The sequence below is a fragment of the Podarcis muralis genome, chromosome 2 (assembly GCF_964188315.1).
Source record: "Podarcis muralis chromosome 2, rPodMur119.hap1.1, whole genome shotgun sequence".
In the NCBI taxonomy this organism is placed as follows: Eukaryota; Metazoa; Chordata; class Lepidosauria; order Squamata; family Lacertidae; genus Podarcis; species Podarcis muralis.
Window position 1 is genome coordinate 109,077,735 of NC_135656.1, and position 18,542 is coordinate 109,096,276.

Sequence of the window (18,542 nt, forward strand, 5' to 3'; positions counted from 1 at the left end):
ATCACTAGTCAGTAAGACTTTATTTAAATCACTTTTTTACAGAAATACTCTTTCTTGCCGGCATAATCTTAATATTTACAACCAGATGAAGGTTTCATTTTTGGAATAATAAACTTGCACAATTATTACACAAAGATCCCAAGACTTGTGGAGTATTCTGCTCAGAAGGTTGCACTTTCATTTTATGGCTTCACCCTTAGCTACTTGTGCAGATCTATTCCACTCCAAACAATCTATTCATTGAACCTCTTGGAACTTAACATTTAAGAGGTAAGGAGTTGATTCTGTGTTTATAAATTTGCAAAAGAACAAAGGGATTAAGGGTTTTCCCTCAACTCTGTATGTTCATTTTATAACATTTTTTCCTTTGAAGAAAAGGCATGTTATCTCTGCAGACACAATTTCACACTTTTGAGAACTGCAAAAACAAGCATCTCATTAGAAAAACTGCCCCAAATAATCTTACAGAGACCTCTGGAAGAGCATGACATTGTGAATGGATTAATGGAATTCATTTACCGAAGAATTTAAACATTGCATATAAAGCCTCATGCTACATAATTAAAAACATACCCTTATTTCCTGATGAATAGCCTTTGGACTATAATGTAACTTAAGTAGAAAACTCTCTTTAGAAAGTTTTTACCTCCAAAAGCATTTTATTTTTAAAAATCCGATTTAAATTTTAAAAATCCCATTTAAATTTTAAAAAATCCGTTTTTTAATTTTTTTTTTTAAAATCATGACTTTTAACAATCCTGCCGAGGATTGAACTGGAGATCCTCAGCATTCAAAGCAGATGCACTCCCTCTGAGCAACAGCTCTTCCTCACTCGACTCTCCCCTATTAAATAATTAGCCAAAGTGGGGACATCCACGTCCCTGGTCCTCCAAGCACCGCCTCACCTTGGACCCAGCAAGCAGTCCAGCTTCGATGGCCTCCAGCCTCTCCCGCTGCCGTTTCTGTTTCTCTGCCTTATTTTTCAGGTGGGGCGTTTTCCCTGCTTGGCTATGGAGATCCGTCGGGTTTCCTTCAGGCTTCCTCGCTTGGGAGTAAGACCTCCAAACGCCAGGCGCTCCCCAGCGCCTCTTCTCAGCCCCGAGAAGCAGACGGCAGAGAGAACACAGGTGCCGGACAGGCCCAGAATTGTACTGGGGCAATGGCATGCTTGGAATTGGACACATTCAGTTCTCAGGCACAGTGGGGCAAAGCACACCTCTCTCGCAGCTACCCGTCTGGCAGTGCCATAAGCTCTCTTTTCCGTCTTTCCACGGTGGGCAGGTGGAACCTGCAGAAAAGAAAACCAAGCAAACTAAATGTTTATTGAATATACAGGGGGGTATTCTGTACATTTGAAAACACGGACAGCATTAAGATGAATTCAACATTGTAAATAAGTTTTGGTGGATATAATAATGTAATACTGAATGGTTTAGCTCATGGGTTTTCAACCTGATCCCTACCACCCACTAGTGGGCGTTTCAGGATTCTAGGTGGGCAGTAATGGGTTCTATGGCCAGAGGTCCCCCAAATAAGGCCCACGGGCTGGATAAGGCCCGAGGGACTTGTTTATCCGGCCCGCAGCTACCCCCACCGCCCGCTCTCACCGGCGCTGTGCGGCTGCCCACTTCCAGGAAATAGCTTGTGCACATGCGAAAGCGTTATTTACGCATGCTCAATCGTTATTTCTGATGCACATCCGGGTCGGAGGAGGCCCGTGCACATGCAAACAAGCTATTTCCGGTGCTCCTCCGACCCGGAAGTGCGCTGGAAATAGCGTGTGCGCACACATATGGGCACGCACTCCCCCGCCCTTCACCCCAATGCACGATTGGCGCTGGAGACACCGGTCCAAGGCGCAGTAAGTTTGCTGACCCCTGTTCTATGGCACAAGCTGAATCCTCCTTCCATCGAGCGCCGGTGGGCGGTAAGGAAATTTTACCATCAAGAAAGTTGACTAACCCTCCCTCTCACCCAACCAGACAGAAATATGACAATTTTCTGAAAAGTGCACTCTGCTCTCTGGCATCAGACAGACACCTGAAGACACCCCAGTACAGGGAAGTTTTTTATGTTTCAGATTTCCTTTTGGGTGAAGACAGGGGCAAAGCAGGTACGGAGTAGTTCTGCCTGCTCTTTGTCACCAAATTGCATTTCTCCATCCTCTCCATGCTGAGGACCTACAATAGTGGCCAAAATTCTGGAAACCTTTTGGGGAAAGTGTATTTCCGAGGATTGATGGCTCATAACACCCGATTGGCTCTCTAAACACTCATGCTCATTGGCTACATTCAAATGAAGGAAAGCTATTGCAATATGAACCCAAGTCCTAAGCAATTTTGGCCACTAGTGTGCTTGTTCTTCCTCTTGCTTCAGACACAGCCAACCCAGTGAAATACAATATAACGTACCGGTTTCCAAAACACACTCAAAATCGCTTGAAATCTGCCATGGTCTTGACAGATCCTTTAAGGACATTTGTTGCATTTTCCTTATTTGTGTCTTTTTAAACAGAATGTCAGGTTCTTTTCACACGTTATGGCATTCGCAAGTCACTTTGAGACATTTTCTTGCGGAAAGCAAAAAAATATAAGAAAATGCCGAAAATAGGAAACAGCCACGGTGCCAAAAAACAACAACTTTGCGCTTCAGAAAGAAAATGTCAATCTGAAATACTGGGGCGGGGAGAGGCAACGACTCCGATCAGGTGAGAGATCGAAAGAGACATGTTTGCAATTCAGTTTCCTAAGAGACTCTTACCTTCAGAGGCCCCCGCTGCAAAAAGGGAGAAGGGGACGCGCGGCTTTTTTCTGCAGCCGGAGGGGAAAAGCAAGAAGCTCACGTGCAGGGCGAGAGGCCGAGCCCGACCTCTCTCTGGCGGGTTTCCTGTCTGTCTCGTGTGAAATGCATGACGGGAGCTTAGAGCCCTAGGAAGAGGAAGGGCTTTGCTGAGTTGTCTGAGCCGAGAGAAATCCGGAGGAGCTGAAGATCGGGAAAATGCATGCGAGGTGAGGGCTGGGTCGAGGCTCGTGGAGAGAGCGCAGCGCTGCAGCTTTGGGAGCGCGTGCTCACAAGGAAGCCCCATTGAATTCAATGGGACTTACTCTCCCGGGAGCGAGGTGAGGATTGCAGCCTAAGGGGACGTTGCAGAAAGGAAGAAGGGGCTCCTCGAGGCGACGGGACTGGCTGGGAATTAGTTGTGGGACCGGGAAGTGCAAGCACGCATTGCCAAGAAATTGCAAAAGACTTTTTGCAAATGTCTTGTAACGATCGGTGCAATTCCTATCCAGGCTTTCAGGGTAAATCAGCACCCTTCCAAGGCGGCTCTCAAGCAGTTAACTGCCTAGGAGGAGCTCCCGTTGGATTTAGTGAGACTTACTCCTGAGTAGACGTTGCACCTTCAGAGCTTGGCTGAGGAGGATCGCAGCCCGTAGTGGAAGTAAGGGCAATTGAGGCCGGCGGGGAGGGGGAGGAGAGACTTCCTGATTAAAAATATGGAAGATTATTTTATTGCTTGAGCTGGTTCCCGCCTCAGGGTAAGGGCTTTGTATTTGTAAGATGTTAAGCTTGCATATATTCATGCAGATTTGTTGTTCTGTTTTGTTGTTTTATTAAAAAACCAATAAAATTATTATTTTAAATGCATGCACCTTATTTTTCAGATTATATATTATTTTGACCGATAATTATTTATGTGTGTGTATGGAACATAATTATGTATTCCACTTAATCATTAAAAAAACCGCTAAGCAGTAACATATTCTTGTAACCTGATCTGGGATCTTTTTGGTTAAAGGCGGGTAAGGAATCTGTAAAAATAAGAATGAGCTTGCAATATTGCACAGGGGCAAAGATCCTGACCCTACTTGTGTCTATGTTCTGCATAGCAGGCCAGAGCTCAGGCTGTTATACTTTCGGCAGGGTGTTTCTTCTTCTTCTAGAGACTCTTAATCTCAAGGTCATGGGTTCGAGCCCCATGTTGGGCAAAATATCCCTGCATTGCAGGGGGTTGGACTAGATTAGGGAAGCTTTTAATGTTTAATAGGTTATTGTATTTTACTATTCTGTTGGAAGCCACCCAGAGTGGCTGGGGAAACCCAGCCATATGGGCAGGCTATAAATTATTATTATTATTATTATTATTATTAATGACTCTTGTGGTCTCTTCCAACTCTGCAATTCAATGATTCACAATAGGGTGCTTACCTGTGCTGATAATAATTGGGTTCAGAATCCCCCCCCAAAAAAAACCCTTTTAAAACTTCCTTCCTCCTGTAGATTACTATGGAGTCAGTGATGAAGTTGCAGAGGGTACAGCTGAAATGCAAGAACCTTCATGAATTCCTGCGGGGCCTCAGCCCCGGCATCTTAGACCGGCTCTACAACCATCCTGCCACATGCCTAGCCGTCTTTCGGTGAGCGAGAACCCCCTTCCCAAATATTGGGGTGCTGGCCAGAGTGGGGAGGCTGGAATAAAAGAATCAGTTTAGTTCCAAACTAGACTATTTACAGTTCAAGCTTAACCATGCATACTCAGTAGTAACTCCTGTTTATATGTGGCTTACTCCTGGGTAAGTGGAGTTAGGATTACAGCCTTAGGCTTGACCTTAACTGAATCATGAATCCTCAATTCTCTAAAGTTGCCTGCACTGGGTGAGAATCCTGTAAACAAGATGTGCAGATATTTTATTTTATTGTATGTGCATTCTGGTGTCTTGCTTAAATTGTGCTTTTAGCATTTAATTGCATCCATTCACAAGAACAGGAAAAGGCAAGTCTTTTTTTTAGTAGTATTATTCCAACAGGTTGTTGTTTTAAATGAGCCAGTCATTCCTGTGATTATACCGTATTTTTCGCCCCAGAGGGCGCACCTGCCCATAGGGCGCACCTAGTTTTTTTTGGGGGGGGGAATAAAGAAAAAAAAATTATTTGCCCCATAGGCGTGGGGCTGGGGCGGGGGAAGCCAGAGCTTCCCCCGACCCCAGCCCCCAGAACAGGCTGCTATCCGCAAGCCTAGGGAGCCCGGCGGGAAGTCGGCTGGTCTCCCATGGCTTGCGGAGAGCTGCCCGAAGCCTGGGCGCGCAATTTCTGTTCTCATCCTGAAGCTAAGTTCTTAACCCAACGTACTATTTCTGGGTTAGCGGAGTCTGTAACCTGAAGCGTCTGTAACCCGAGGTACCACTGTATAGGGAACCAGGCAGAGGGCCTTCTTGGTAGTGGCACCCGCCCTGTGGAACGCCCTCCCATCAGATGTCAAATAAATAAACAACTGTCTGACTTTTAGAAGACATCTGAAGGCAGCCTTGTTTAGGGAAGCTTTTACTATTTGATGAATATTTTAAGATTATGCTGGAAGCCACCCAGAGTGGCTGGGGAAACCCAGCCAGATGGGCGGGGTATAAATTATTATTATTTATTTTATTTTGTGTTCACAGCACTGTCCTTGCATTTTTGTATTTTCAGAGAGCTGCCGGGGTTGGCCAAGAACTATGTCATGAGGATGCTTTTCCTGGAACAGCCCCTCCCTCAGGCCGCTGTGGCCTCATGGGTCAAGAAGGAATTCACCAAGTGAGTTGCTGGTTGTGACAGGACAGTGTAGAAGCAAAAGCTCGGGTTGTGTAGCGAAGTATCAGAACAGCAAGAGAAACCAAGCCTCTGTTCTGTGGGGCCTAGTGATTCATACACACACAGATTAGTTTCTGAGTATCTTCTGGTCCAATTCATATATTACATTCTTCGCTTCGACAAGGGAACAACCTGACTGATCTTTATCTTCCCTGGAGCCCGGTTTTGCACTCAGCTTAGCTCACAATTGCTTCTTGCCTTTCAGGGAACAAGATGAAAGCTCGGATGTCTTGCTGGGGCTGCGGCTCTGGCACACACAGCTGCTCCCTGGCGGCCTCCAAGGAATCGTCTTGAACCCCATCTTTAAGGAGAACCTGCGCATCGCTTTGCTGGGAGGGTAAGCGAGAGCCATGGAGAGAATTAGGAACCAAGGCAGAGGCTCAGTGCATTTAATGCACTCGAGATAATCCCGTATGTGGCTGTGTTCACACACAACGCTAAACCATAGTTTGCTTTAACCTTGATTTGTTCAACAAGCCATGGATTGTTTCTTCCGCACTCGTGTTTGTTTTTAATCTGCTCTTGCCTTGTGTCTCTGTAGCATATGAGGTTCTGGGGTGGGGTGGGTTAACCAAGGTTGTTGACTGAGGCATAACGCCAAACAACAGTTGAAACAAGGCACAGTTTGCAAGCCAGCAACAAGCCATGGGCTCACCTTGTTTCTAGAAAACAAACTGTGGTTAATCAGCTGGGTTGGATTCAGACATTCAGACCAATCAGATATTTGCAAAACAAACCATGGTTAGGTGTTAAGCGCAAACTAGGCCTCTGACCGATGTGCTTTAGTTGCATTGCAATTACGAATTCTTTCCTTAATAAATAGAACAATTAAATAAAGAAAACTTCTTTTCTAACAGCCCCACACGGATACAGTGGGGCGGCTTGCAAACCATGGGTTTTTCAGACACTTGTCTTCTCCTTGCATGTGAATTACTATTATTATTATTATTAACACGTTTGTATGGTTTGCTTTAGCCATTGTTTAATGCTCATACTGGCATTGGCGCAGACATGGTTACGTCTAGTCCAGGGTTTCCCAAACTTCGGTCTCCAGCTGTTTTTGGATTACAACTCCCATCATCCCTAGCTAGCAAGACTAGTGGTCAAGGATGATGGGAACTGTAGTCCAAAAACAGCTGGAGACCCACGTTTGGGAAACCCTGGTGTAATCAGTGATTAGGAACGGCATGCTGCGTATTCCTCGTCAATCTCCCCTCCAAGAAACCATGATTACTAGAAGCAAAACAAACCAAGCAAATGTGATTGATTTGAAGTCCTGTACTGGGATTTGCCCCTGAGGAGGAGGAGCATTTCATGTCATGGATCGCAGTTGACCATGATGTGGATGGTAAGATGTTTGGGAGCAAAAGAGCACGTAGATTACAACCGTCTGTTTCTGACTGAGAATGACATTGTCGCTTTCATACCTGTGGAAGGCAATGGTGGCCGGTTTCAGAATGCCAGTTCTCGTGTTATTCTGTCAGGGGTTATGGCTTTGAGAAAGCTCTGTCCCTCCTGCGGCTTTCTGCTGGCTCTATAACTGTCCAACAGCATTCCTTGCATCTCATCCTGTTTCTGCAGAGGTAAGGCCTGGTCTGATGACACTGGCCAGCTGGGCCCAGACAAGCATGCCCGGGATGTCCCGTCTCTTGACAAGTACGCCGAGGAGAGGTGGGAGGTGAGTGTTTTGTTTGGCCTTGTGCTCTGTTACAGGGCTCCATTGTTGTTGTTTTTTTAAAAAAATATTTAATCATTTTTTCAATACAAACAACAGCAATAAACACATACAACAAAAACCATAATAACACTAATAACACAATTTGACAATTCATATTTGAATACTGATATACCCATGACTACACCTTTTTAACAATATTTCCTCACCTCTCCTCCCCCTGCTTCCCACCACTTTCCGCCTCATCGCTTAAATATTTCTTCCAGATTTCTTCATATTTATCCATTCTTAATTTGCGTTGACATGCAATTTGTCTGTCCATATTATCAATCCATGTGCTCAATGGAATCTTTTTGCAGCTCTTCCAATTCATCAAAACAAGTTTTTTTGCTTCTATTATGGCACGGTACATCCATTTTTTTTTTGACCCCTTGTAATCTCCCACGTTTCTGGAATATAATTTAGAATTAAATTCAATTCGCCTAAATAACAATTTCTTTTTATTACTCTTGCTATAAATATCCTCACCTTTGTCCTTGTGGTGCGAGGACGGGGCTCCATTGTAAGAGTCTTTTGGAGACACCACCTCATCTGGGCCGTGGGAAGATGGATTGTTTACCTGGCCATTTGCCATAGCTGTGGTAGAACAGTGTGGATGCACCAGGGCCTGTTTCCAGTGGCGAACCAGTCTGGACAAACCCTTTGTCTCCCACCCGGTTCCATTTTTGTGCATCCTCCTAGGTCATCCTGCATTTCATGGTGGGCTCTCCAAGTGCAGCTGTGAGCCAGGACTTAGCTCAGCTACTCATTGAAGCCGGACTGATGAAGAGGTAAGTGGCAAAGAAGAAGGGGGCAAACAAACTATGGGGTTGAGGGAGTAGGAATGAATGGTAAAAGAAGCTATCTCAACATCCCATGCGCAGTTGTCAGTACTGGTCCTGTCTGATTAGGAGTCACAAGCCATGTCACTCGTAAAAGAATGGCCACTAGTTGGCAGGCCCCACTGACTTGAACACCTTGGGGGCAACATAACAAACCATGTGGCAATGGTGGTGCTGATCGCTGCATAGGAATGCAGGTGGCGCTGCGGTCTAAACTACTGAGCCTCTTGGGCTTGCTTATCAGAAGGTCGGCAGTTTGAGTCCCTGCGACGGGATGAGCTCCCATTGCTCTGTCCCAGCTTCTGCCAACCTAGCAGTTTGAAAGCACGCCAGTGTAAGTAGATAAATGGGTACCTCTGTGGCGGGAAGATAAACAATTCTGTCACGGTGTTTTGTTACACCAGAAGTGTTTTAGTCATGCTGGCCACATGACCCGGAAAACTGTGAACAAGCACCGGCTCTCTCGGCCTGAAATGAGATGAGCTCCGCGACCCCATAGTCATCTTTGACAGGACTTAACTGTCCAGGGGTCCTTTTTTTATCTTACCTTTTATAGGTAACTGCATGTTGTTGGTGGGCTTTAAAATTCACAATCACCGCCTACTTGAGAATAGTTAATGAAGCATACAGCGTATAACACCAGTCTTGAAAGACCTACATTGGCTCCCAGTATGTTTCCGAGCACAATTTGAAGTGTTGATGCTGACCTTTAAATCCCTAAATGGCCTCGGCCCAGTAAACCCTCAGTGCTGGACCTCAGCGTCCGGGCAGAATGATGGGGGTGGAGACGCTCCTTCAGGTATACTGGGCCGAGGCCGTTTGAGCTTTAAAGGTCAGCACCAACACTTTGAGTTGTGCTCGGAAACATACTGGGAGCCAATGTAGGTCTTTCAGGATCGGTGTTATGTGGTCTCGGCAGCCGCCCCCAGTCACCAGTCCAGATGCCACATTCTGGATTAGTTGTAGTTTCCGGGTCACCTTCAAAGGTAGCCCCACATAGAGTGCATTGCAGTAGTCCAAGCGGGAGATAACTAGAGCATGCACCACTCTGGTGAGACAGTCTGCGGGCAGGTAGGGTCTCAGCCTGCGTACCAAGTGGAGCTACTAGACCTAAATACACCACAGAGGAGGACCGCATTCTGTTTTCCTCCAGCCTCTGTGTGTTTCCTCTTTAGTTCTGAACCTGGGGAGCCCCCCTGCATCACATCTTCTGGCTTCCAGTTCCTGTTGCTGGATACCTCATCTCAGCTCTGGTATTTCATGCTGCAGTATCTCCAGTCGGCTGAGGTGAGGAGAAGAGGGGGCAACCTCCCCGTCTTTGCCCCCCCCCCCCCGTCTCTGGCAATCTCCCTGTTGTGTTTTAACCACCTCTTCTTTCCCCCTACAGACCCGGGGCATGGATCTGGTGGAGATTCTTTCCTTTCTCTTCCAGCTCAGCTTCTCCACTCTCGGCAAGGTGAGCATCTCCCCCCATCAGCTCCCAGTTTGGCAAACAGCAAAGTAGCAAAACAGGACAATTGAAAATACAAGGAAAAGCATACCCCGTACGTATTTAGAATTTCAGGGCTGCCGGGAAGCATGGTCTTTCAGCCATCCAGTTCCTCCTGGGTGTTAATCATGGGCAAAGGCAGGCACAGCTTAACAAGGGAAGCCATTTCAGAGATAGGGAGCCACCACGGAAGAGGCCCTGCAGCTCCATCCAGGCAGTACCAGTAGTGGCATCGCTCCAGGTTGATCGTAGGGTCTGTGATGGTTGATACTGGAAGGGGGGAAGCACTCTTTTAGTGGAGCCTATAAAGCAGAGAGCAAAAGGATAGGAGGGGCCAACTCCATAATTCTGCATTGAAGGGAAAACATTCCCCTTTTCCCCAGAAGCCTTTTAGGATTGATTCCTGTTTATTTTCCCATTTATAACTTGACAAATCTCTATTGTGTCCCTTCTTTAAAAATTTCCCCTTATAAGCTGCATTACCTCAAGGGAATATGCTTCAGCCTGGACGGCTGCCCAAAGAGGAAAAAGAGTCCTTGCCCCCTTTCAGCTCTGTGATTTTATAAGACTGGGGGGATGCATGAATCATGCTTTTTCCAAAACCAGATTGCTTCTCCCTCCTCATACCAGAATACCACATTCTTAGCTTTAGTCACTTGGAGGTGATGTTTATATTGGGCTTCAGGAAAACAAAGCAAGGTTAAGTGTGTTATGTCTGTAGGCTCTTCCACACATGCAGGTTCTTGATATCGGCAGCATCCGGCAGTGATGTTGACCTGCATGTGTGAATGCGCTATCACTGCAGCAGAAGAAATTTCACATTGCCTCCTGGTGGTTTTCAGTAGTTTGGCCTGATTCGGCTGGCAGGCACGAAGCATTGAATGATCCAAGTGGTGCCCCCCCCCCCACCGTGTGTGTGTGAGTAAATCAGCCCCCATTTCCCCCCCATCTGTTCCCAGGACTATTCCGTGGAAGGGATGAGCGAGTCTCTGCTGAATTTCCTCCAGCACCTTCGGGAATTTGGCCTCGTCTTTCAGAGAAAGGTAAGACACCCCCCCAAGGGATGCGGGTGGCGCTGTGGGTTAAACCACAGAGCCTAGGACTTGCTGATCAGAAGGTCGGTGGTTCGAATCCCCATGACGGGGTGAGCTCCCGTTGCTCGGTCCCTGCTCCTGCCAACCTAGCAGTTCGAAAGCACGTCAAGTGCAAGTAGATAAATAGGTACCAGTCTGACAGGAAGGTGAACGGTGTTTCCGTGCACTGCTCTGGTTCACCAGAAGCAGCTTAGTCATGCTGGCCACATGACCCGGAAGCTGTATGCTGGCTCCCTCGGCCAGTAAAGGGAGATGAGGGCCACAACCCCAGTCGGTCACGACTGGACCTAATGGTCAGGGGTCCCCCCAAGGACGTTGGCTGAGTTAGATCATATGCGGGAAAGAACAGGGTGGAAGAAACAGCAGAAAGTTGTACCCCCTGTTGTAGGCTGGGGAACCGAACGTTTTAGAGGACCTGCTGCGAAGATGCGGAACTTAAATGAGTTCAAAGTGGAAGTTTGGAGTGGCACTTGTAGGCAGAGTTAGGTAAGGTTTCAAGCCTGCAGGTGCCTTGCTGCCATTATCCCTCCTTCTCCCCTTCCAGAGGAAATCTCGCCGTTACTACCCAACACGGCTGGCCATCAACCTTTCCTCTGGCATCTCGGGCACCGCAGTGGACACCCATTACCAGGGCTTCATAATTGTGGAGACCAACTACAGGATCTATGCCTACACAGGTCAGAGGCTGACTCCCCGGGTGGATCTTAGCTTCTGCATGCGTCCTAGGTGCAATTCCTGGTATCTCCAGGTAGGGCTGTGAATGTCCGCTGCCTGAAACCTTGGGGAGCCCCAGCTAATCCACGTTTCCCATATTATTAATGATTGATGGTTGATTGATTGATTGATTGATTGATTGATTGAATTGATATACCGCCCTACACCTGGGGGTCTCAGGGCAGTTCACAGAATAAAATCAAGATACAAAACCACATAATACCTAATAAAAACAACAACCCTATAGCCCCCCCCCAATAAAACCCAGATGAACCAAATGCCCAGTTAAAAAGGAATGTTTTTGACTGGCACCTGAAGGTGTATAATGAAGGCACCAGGCGAACTTCCCTGGGGAGAGCATTCCACAGACGGGGAGCCACTGCACCTGTTCTCGTGCTGCCACCCTCCGGACCTCTCAAGGACTCTGACTCACAGCAGCTTTCCGGGAGACAGAGGCTGATTTAATAGGAAATGCCTGAGGTTGAATCTGAGGCCTTCTGCAGGCAGGGTAGGTTCTCACAGGGAACCAGGCAGAGGGCCTTCTTAGTAGTGGCACCCGCCCTGTGGAACGCCCTCCCGTCAGACGTTAAGGAAATAAACAACTATCTGACTTTTAGAAGACATCTGAAGGCAGCCCTGTTTGGGGAAGCTTTTAATATTTGATGAATTATTGTATTTTAATATTTTGTTGGAAGCCACCCAGAGTGGCTGGGGAAACCCAGCCAGATGGGGGGGTATAAATAAATTGTTGTTGTTGTTGTTGTTATTATTATTATTATTATTATTATTATTATTTTATTTATTAACCACCCATTCTTGGGTTCAGTTGTGAAATAATACTAAAAGAGAGTACATGTGAGCATGTGCAGAATAACTTTTTGTCCATCTCACACGCACCCAAAAAAATCTGAGCTTGGTAGGCATTTTTCTGGGTAGAAGGGGTGTACTTACCGTATTTTTCGCTCTATAACACGCACCTGACCATAACACGCACGTAGTTTTTAGAGGAGGAAAGCAAGAAACAAATATTCTAAACAAAACAGTGGATGTATGATTTTTGTGGTTCATGCTGTGGCCACAAACGAGATCTGACGGTGAGTTTGGGGTAGCCCAATGCAAAAATCCTGTGGATCCATGTGGATCCATGCTTTGTAACCACGTTTTTGCGCCATTGCAGCCCCATGAAACAGTGGGTGCGTGATTTTTTTGGTGCAGGCTGTAGCCATGGACATTTTATGTGATCTGATGGTGAACCTGGGGTGACCCAGTGCAAAAATCCTGAGGATCCATGTGGATCCGTGCTTTGTAACCACGTTTTAAGTAGGGAGGGAAGGAAAAGCATTCAAGGGACAAGGAGCATGCGTGGGGTGTGTAGAGAAGGATGTGGCTAATGATGCAGGAGAGGGATTTAAGGGGAGAAGGAACACGCGTGGGGTGTTAGAGAAGGATGTGGCTAATGATGCAGGAGAGGGATTTAAGGGGAGAAGGAACACGCGTGGGGTGGGTGGAAAAGGAGCTTTTCGGCGAGCTGAGAGGGGAGGGGGGAGGGAAAGAGCACTGTTGCTTTAAAGGAGCCAACCAGACAGCAGCCACTTACAGCAGTGTAAGCAGCTCCTGTCCTCTCCCACTTTGCTCCTTCTCTCCCTCTTTGCTGCCTTACGCAGCTAATGGCGAATCCCCTGCAACCCAAGTCCTGCTCAGCGGATCAGCTGAGACGCTGGGAGAATCGTAATTTCCCTCTCTCCCTCATCCCGTGCCCTCCTGTCCCCAGCAGCCTTTTAAAAAACTTTTTTACTGGTTTTCACTGCGCTCGTGGCTCAGAGCCCTCCTGTGCCCTGCCGTCCCTCTGCAGCCTCATTGCTCCGTTTAGAGAGCGTTGCTAGCTGAGGCTGCAGCAGCTGTTGCTGGCTACGCGGCGCTTTTCCGGCTCCCTATGGCTCCCGTCTGTCCCTCCTCGCGTGTAAGTGGCTGCTGCCCGCTTTGCTGCCATGGCTCTCCTTCCCTCCCTCCCTCCTCGGCTCCTCCCCCTCCTCCTGGCTGTAAAGCAAGCAAAGCTAGAGCCGTGCAAAGCCCTGCAAGCAGCTCCCGCTTTGCTTGACTGACGGCAGCCATGGATCCAGTCGAGTGCATTCGCTCCTTAACACGCACAGGCATTTTCCCTTACTTTCTAGGAGCAAAAAAGTGCGTGTTTTGGAGCGAAAATTACGGTACTTTCAAAAGTTAAGCTCTTGATTTCTCTCTCTCTCTCTCTCCCTCTCTCTCTCTCTCTCTTTGCCCTGGTTTCCAGATTCCGAACTACAGATTGCGCTCATCGCCCTCTTTTCTGAGATGCTCTACCGCTTCCCCAACTTGGTGGTGGCTCAGGTCACCCGGGAGAGCGTGCAGCAAGCCATCGCCAATGGCATCACAGCAGACCAGGTGGGGAACCAGGGAGAGGCTGTTGGGTTTACCAGTTTAAAGGGAGCCTAGCAGAGTGTGGTTCGCTTCTGTCTACTGGGCTGCTTCCTTTGGATGTTTTCCAGCACAGACGAAGCCACCACTGGGAATAGTAGAAGCGGTCAAGTGATGGTGTCAATCAAATAGTATTAAGGCCAGCTCTGTTTCGTTCCCTTTTTCTTTTCTCTGTCCCACAGATCATTCATTTCCTACGTACCAGAGCTCACTCTGTGATGCTGAAGCAGGTGAGGATTACGGCACGGGGTGTGGTCACTCAGTGGATCGCTGCATAAAAGGATCACGCCTCCCTTTCCAAAGGGTTTGGTGCTGTTTTTATGACTCTGTGGGATAAGTCTATGTTCCAGCTCAGCTGTTTGGAGGCAAAATGCGAGTTGCCTGGAATCGCAAGTCAGGAGAGGGATACAGTGGTACCTCGGGTTAAGAACTTAATTCGTTCTGGAGGTCTGTTCTTAACCTGAAGCACCACTTTAGCTAATGGGGCCTCCTGCTGCCGCTGCGCCGCCGCTGCACGATTTCCGTTCTCACCCTAAAGCAAAGTTCTTAACCTGAGGTACTATTTCTGGGTTAGCGGAGTCTGTAAGCTGAAGCGTCTGTAACCCGAGGTACCACTATATTTTTATGCTTTTATGAACCGCCCTGAGGTCTATGGACAAAGGGCAGTACAGTGGTACCTTGGGTTACAGACGCTTCAGGTTACAGACACTTCAGGTTACAGACTCTGCTAACCCAGAAATAGTACCTCGGGTTAAGAACTTTACCTCAGGATGAGAACAGAAATTGTGTGGTGGCAGCAGGAGGCCCTATTAGCTAAAGTGGTACCTCAGGTTTCAGGTTAAGAACGGTTTCAGGTTAAGAAAGGACCTCCAGAATGAATTAAGTTCGTAACCAGAGGTGCCACTGTATATAATTCTATTATTGCTAATTAATGTTGCACTTCTTAGGCTACACTTTTGGGCTTCCCGTGAGCATCTGGGTGGCCACTGTCATAACATTATGCTGGACTAGATGGGTCATTGGGCCTGATCCTGCGGGGCTCTTCTTATGAAAGGCTAAAGATGGGCGTCACATGTTGGCAAGAGAAATTGGAATGTGGCCTCGAGGATTCTGGGTAACCTCTGCTAGGGAGATTCCAATGGAAGCCTTGGCTGCTGCAGCAATAGGAATACCGTATTGGCCCGAATAAAAGCTGCACCTTTAAAATTGGAGTGGGGGGAGAAAAAATATACTGTATAAAATACCCAAATATAAGCCGCTCCATTCCTCGCCGTTCCTGGCGCTGTTTTCCTCGAACTCCTGGCTACATACCATAAGGTTGTGAATATAAGCTGCACTTTAACTTTTCACGGTCGGAATTTGGGGGGAAAGTGAGGCTTATATTTCAGGCCAATACGGTAGATCATTTTTTGTTTTCCCCGTTGTCTTTTCCATATGCGTCCCTGACTCTTTCTCTGATGTCTTGTCCCATAGACCCCAGTGCTGCCTCCCACCATCACAGATCAGATCCGGCTGTGGGAGCTGGAACGAGACAGACTCCGCTTCTCTGAGGGTGAGCGTCTGTGGGTGAGGAACTCCGGTGGGGTGGAAAAGAGAGAAGAACATGGGGAAGAGAAGGGGCGTATCTCTGGTGGAAATATCTGCATTCTGGCAGAATATCTTCCCGTCTTCCACCCCACCCAACTTCCTTCTTGCTTCAGATCCACCTTTCTGGGTTCCCCCATGTTGTGTTTTTTCTTCCTCCTTTCACATCAAGTGCTCTTTTGCCTCCATGGTCAGGCGCAGCAATGCTTCTGAACACCAGATTCTGGAAACCACGGAAGAGCAGCGCGCCAGTTGTGTTCTCATCCGGGTGGATAAAAATCAATGATTTTTTAAAAAATATATCTGGGGGTTTTTTTATTTGAATCGGATTTTTTAAATTTAAATTGGGTTTTTAAAATAACATGCTTTTGGAGGGAAAAAATCTTTCTAAAGATAGTTTTCTATTTAAGTTACGTTATAGTCCAAAGGCTATAACGTCAGAAAATAAGGATTTGTTTTAAGTTTTTCATGTGTGCTAAAACTCATTAAAGAAAAAAAATTGTTTAACCACATCGGTTAACAATCATGGATACATATGCTACAATGTTATTGTTTTAGTTAAATAATTTTTTTAAATTGTTATTAAGGAAATGATTGTTTTTCTCTTTCCAATAAAGTACAGCAGAAAAGTTGTCCCAATATAGGTAGTTAACTTATTAAACCTTACAATCATTTCATAATTATTTGTCTATGTATTTCTAAGAGTATTAACCAAATCAGTAATTTTTGATATCACTGTAAAAAGGACTCTGAAAATTTATTATCCAAAAACGGAACCTTCCTCTGGTTGTAAATATTAAGATTATGTCAGCAAGAATGAATCTTTCTGTAAAAAAAAAGAGAGAGAGAGAGATTTAAATCAAGTCTTACTGACTAGTGATTTAAATCGATTTGATTTAAATCAAATCCACCATGGTTCTCATCCCCATTTCTTTGCATCCACCATCTTCCCCCTCAGTCCTCTCCCTGCCACCTTGTTCCTTTCCCTGACCCTTCTCTGCCTGCCTCCCCATCTTCTCCTCGCATCTCAAACTCTTGAGCTCTCCTCTGGGCTTTTTCACCATGTCTTCCTGCTCTCTCTCTTGACCTCCAGGTGTCCTCTACAACCAGTTCCTGTCCCAGGTCGACTTTGAGCTGCTGCGCAACCATGCAAAGGAGCTGGGGGTCCTGGTCTTTGAGAACCCGGCCAAACGTCTCATGGTGGTGACGCCCGCCGGCCACTCGGACGTCAAGCGCTTCTGGAAGCGGCAGAAACACAGTTCCTGAAGGCCGGGGAACTGCCGGCACTCCCAGATCTCTCTCCTTGGACTTCTCTGCTGGGAAACAGGAGTCGGGGTGGGGGTGTTAACTGCATCCCCCCTGCCCCTAACTGTCAAGGAGTAGCAGAGAGACAGAGAGGAAGGAGAAGAAGGTTTCTTAGGGGTTGTCTAATGACCCCCGCTCCGGTCAAGAACTGATTAAGAGGAGCAGGAAAACGTCTCTAGGTTCAGCTTCCTCTTAACAGAAGTGGCTAAAGCTTGCCGGCTGCCACTCATTCTCTGAGCGGATGTGGCCCCGCTGTTCCAGCTGGGCTACTGCTGATATGGAATAGGTTAAGACAACTAAGCAGCCGTTTAAAATGCACGTGGCAGGGTGCCAGCATGGATTTGGAACAGACTCACACCGTTTAAACAGAAAGTTGATCTAAAACCTGGATCAAGCAGGGTAACAACATCGGATCAGATTTGTAAATAGCCTCTTTTTTGTAATGTTTTTATTGCGATAGAAGTAGCAATAAAACACCCACATCTGAAGTTATTTTAGATAGGTTCTTTTCTCTCTTCGTGTTACGGAGGAGCTCAGCACACCGGTTTGCCGAGTACATAAAGGTACATAAGTACATAAGAGAGGTCAAGAACTACAGGCAAATGTGCTTGTATGTGCGAAAGTTGAATCAACCCATGTCTCGGCCAGGTGGTTAATCAGCCATGGAAAGCAACCCACAAAAAGCTGAGTAGTCTGGATGAAATGTATTTTACCTCGTCTGGGCTTGTGAGTGGGTGACTGGGCTTTCAGGCTGCAATCCTGCACACACTTATCTAGAAATACACACACCCCCCTCAATTCAGCTGTTCTGAGTAAGAGTACACAGGATTAGCTTAACCCAGGCATCCCCAAACTCTGCCCTCCAGATGTTTTGGGACTACAATTCCCATCATCCCTGACCACTGGTCCTGTTAGCTAGGGATGATGGGAGTTGTAGTCCGAAAACATCTGGAGGGCCAAGTTTGGGGGTGCCTGGCTTAACCCCTTCCTCATTTTTGCAGTGCCAGGCTGAGTTCCTTGGACGAAAGGTGGGATACAGTGACTTGTGAAATTTTCATAAGGGAACAGGGCCATAGGTGCCAGCTTGCGAGTGTTTGGGGGGGGGGCAGTAATGTCAGGTGTGTGACATTCTGCTTGTGAACATCACACCTGATTTCCTGAACCAGGCAGAAGCTTCCTGGGCTTTGAGAAGGAGGCACCAGGGGGAAATTTAGACGACTAGCCTAGTCCCCCTCACCCACTGACTGCACGCCACTGGTGGGATATAAAGGTAATTACTAAATAACAAATGCAGTATTAGCAGAAAATGGCATAGATAGATTTAGGTATTAAAATATTTCTTTTAATTTGACAGAATCTGGATACCTGTTAATCAAAAAAACCCTTTATGCTGTTTACATAAAATAAGAGTTTAAACAAGTTTAAACTAAAAGAATGACATAAATACAAATGAAATCTGCAGTTTCAATATACGGTGGTACCTCTGGTTACGCACTTAATTTGTTCCGGAGGTCCGTTCTTAACTTGAAACTGTTCTTAACCTGAAGCACCACTTTAGCTAATGGGGCCTCCCGCTGCCACCGTGCCACCACTGCATGATTTCTGTTCTCATCCTGAAGCAAAGTTCTTAACCTGGGGTACTATTTCTGGGTTAGCGGAGTCTATAACCTGAAGCGTATGTAACCCGAGTACCACTGTATACATTATAAAGTGAAATCACGGAT

The 18,542-nt window shown here is 46.8% G+C and overlaps 2 protein-coding genes across 6 annotated transcripts in view; one reads left to right on the top strand and one right to left on the bottom strand.

Moving 5' to 3' along the window:
- Window positions 1-2,888, bottom strand: part of VARS2 (valyl-tRNA synthetase 2, mitochondrial) — a 35,403-nt gene extending 32,515 nt beyond the window's left edge. For both annotated transcript variants that reach the window (XM_077925181.1, XM_077925180.1), the window contains exons 1-2: window positions 2,761-2,888; window positions 906-1,288 (exon numbers count right to left, since the gene is read on the bottom strand). In XM_077925181.1, the coding sequence (XP_077781307.1) occupies window positions 906-1,184 (279 nt within the window). In that variant the 5' untranslated portion in view covers window positions 1,185-1,288; window positions 2,761-2,888. The remainder of the gene's footprint in view (window positions 1-905; window positions 1,289-2,760) is intronic.
- Window positions 2,889-2,899: 11 nt separating this feature from the next.
- On the top strand, window positions 2,900-17,315 carry GTF2H4 (general transcription factor IIH subunit 4). Of its 4 annotated transcripts, none has more exons than XM_077925185.1 (14): window positions 2,900-3,008; window positions 4,279-4,415; window positions 5,464-5,568; window positions 5,831-5,962; window positions 7,207-7,303; window positions 8,042-8,130; window positions 9,357-9,468; window positions 9,569-9,637; window positions 10,630-10,713; window positions 11,309-11,441; window positions 13,766-13,896; window positions 14,112-14,159; window positions 15,403-15,481; window positions 16,607-17,315. In XM_077925185.1, exons 2-14 carry the CDS (start codon window positions 4,285-4,287, stop codon window positions 16,777-16,779), a joined length of 1,383 nt encoding a protein of 460 aa, XP_077781311.1. In that variant the 5' UTR covers window positions 2,900-3,008; window positions 4,279-4,284; the 3' UTR covers window positions 16,780-17,315. The 4 variants fall into 4 exon arrangements, 3 of the variants coding, with proteins under 3 accessions (XP_077781311.1, XP_028575830.1, XP_028575827.2); XR_013392023.1 differs by having other exon boundaries at window positions 2,964-3,119; window positions 11,309-11,512; window positions 16,607-16,659; XM_028719997.2 differs by having other exon boundaries at window positions 2,966-3,119.
- The last annotated feature ends 1,227 nt before the right edge of the window (window positions 17,316-18,542 follow it).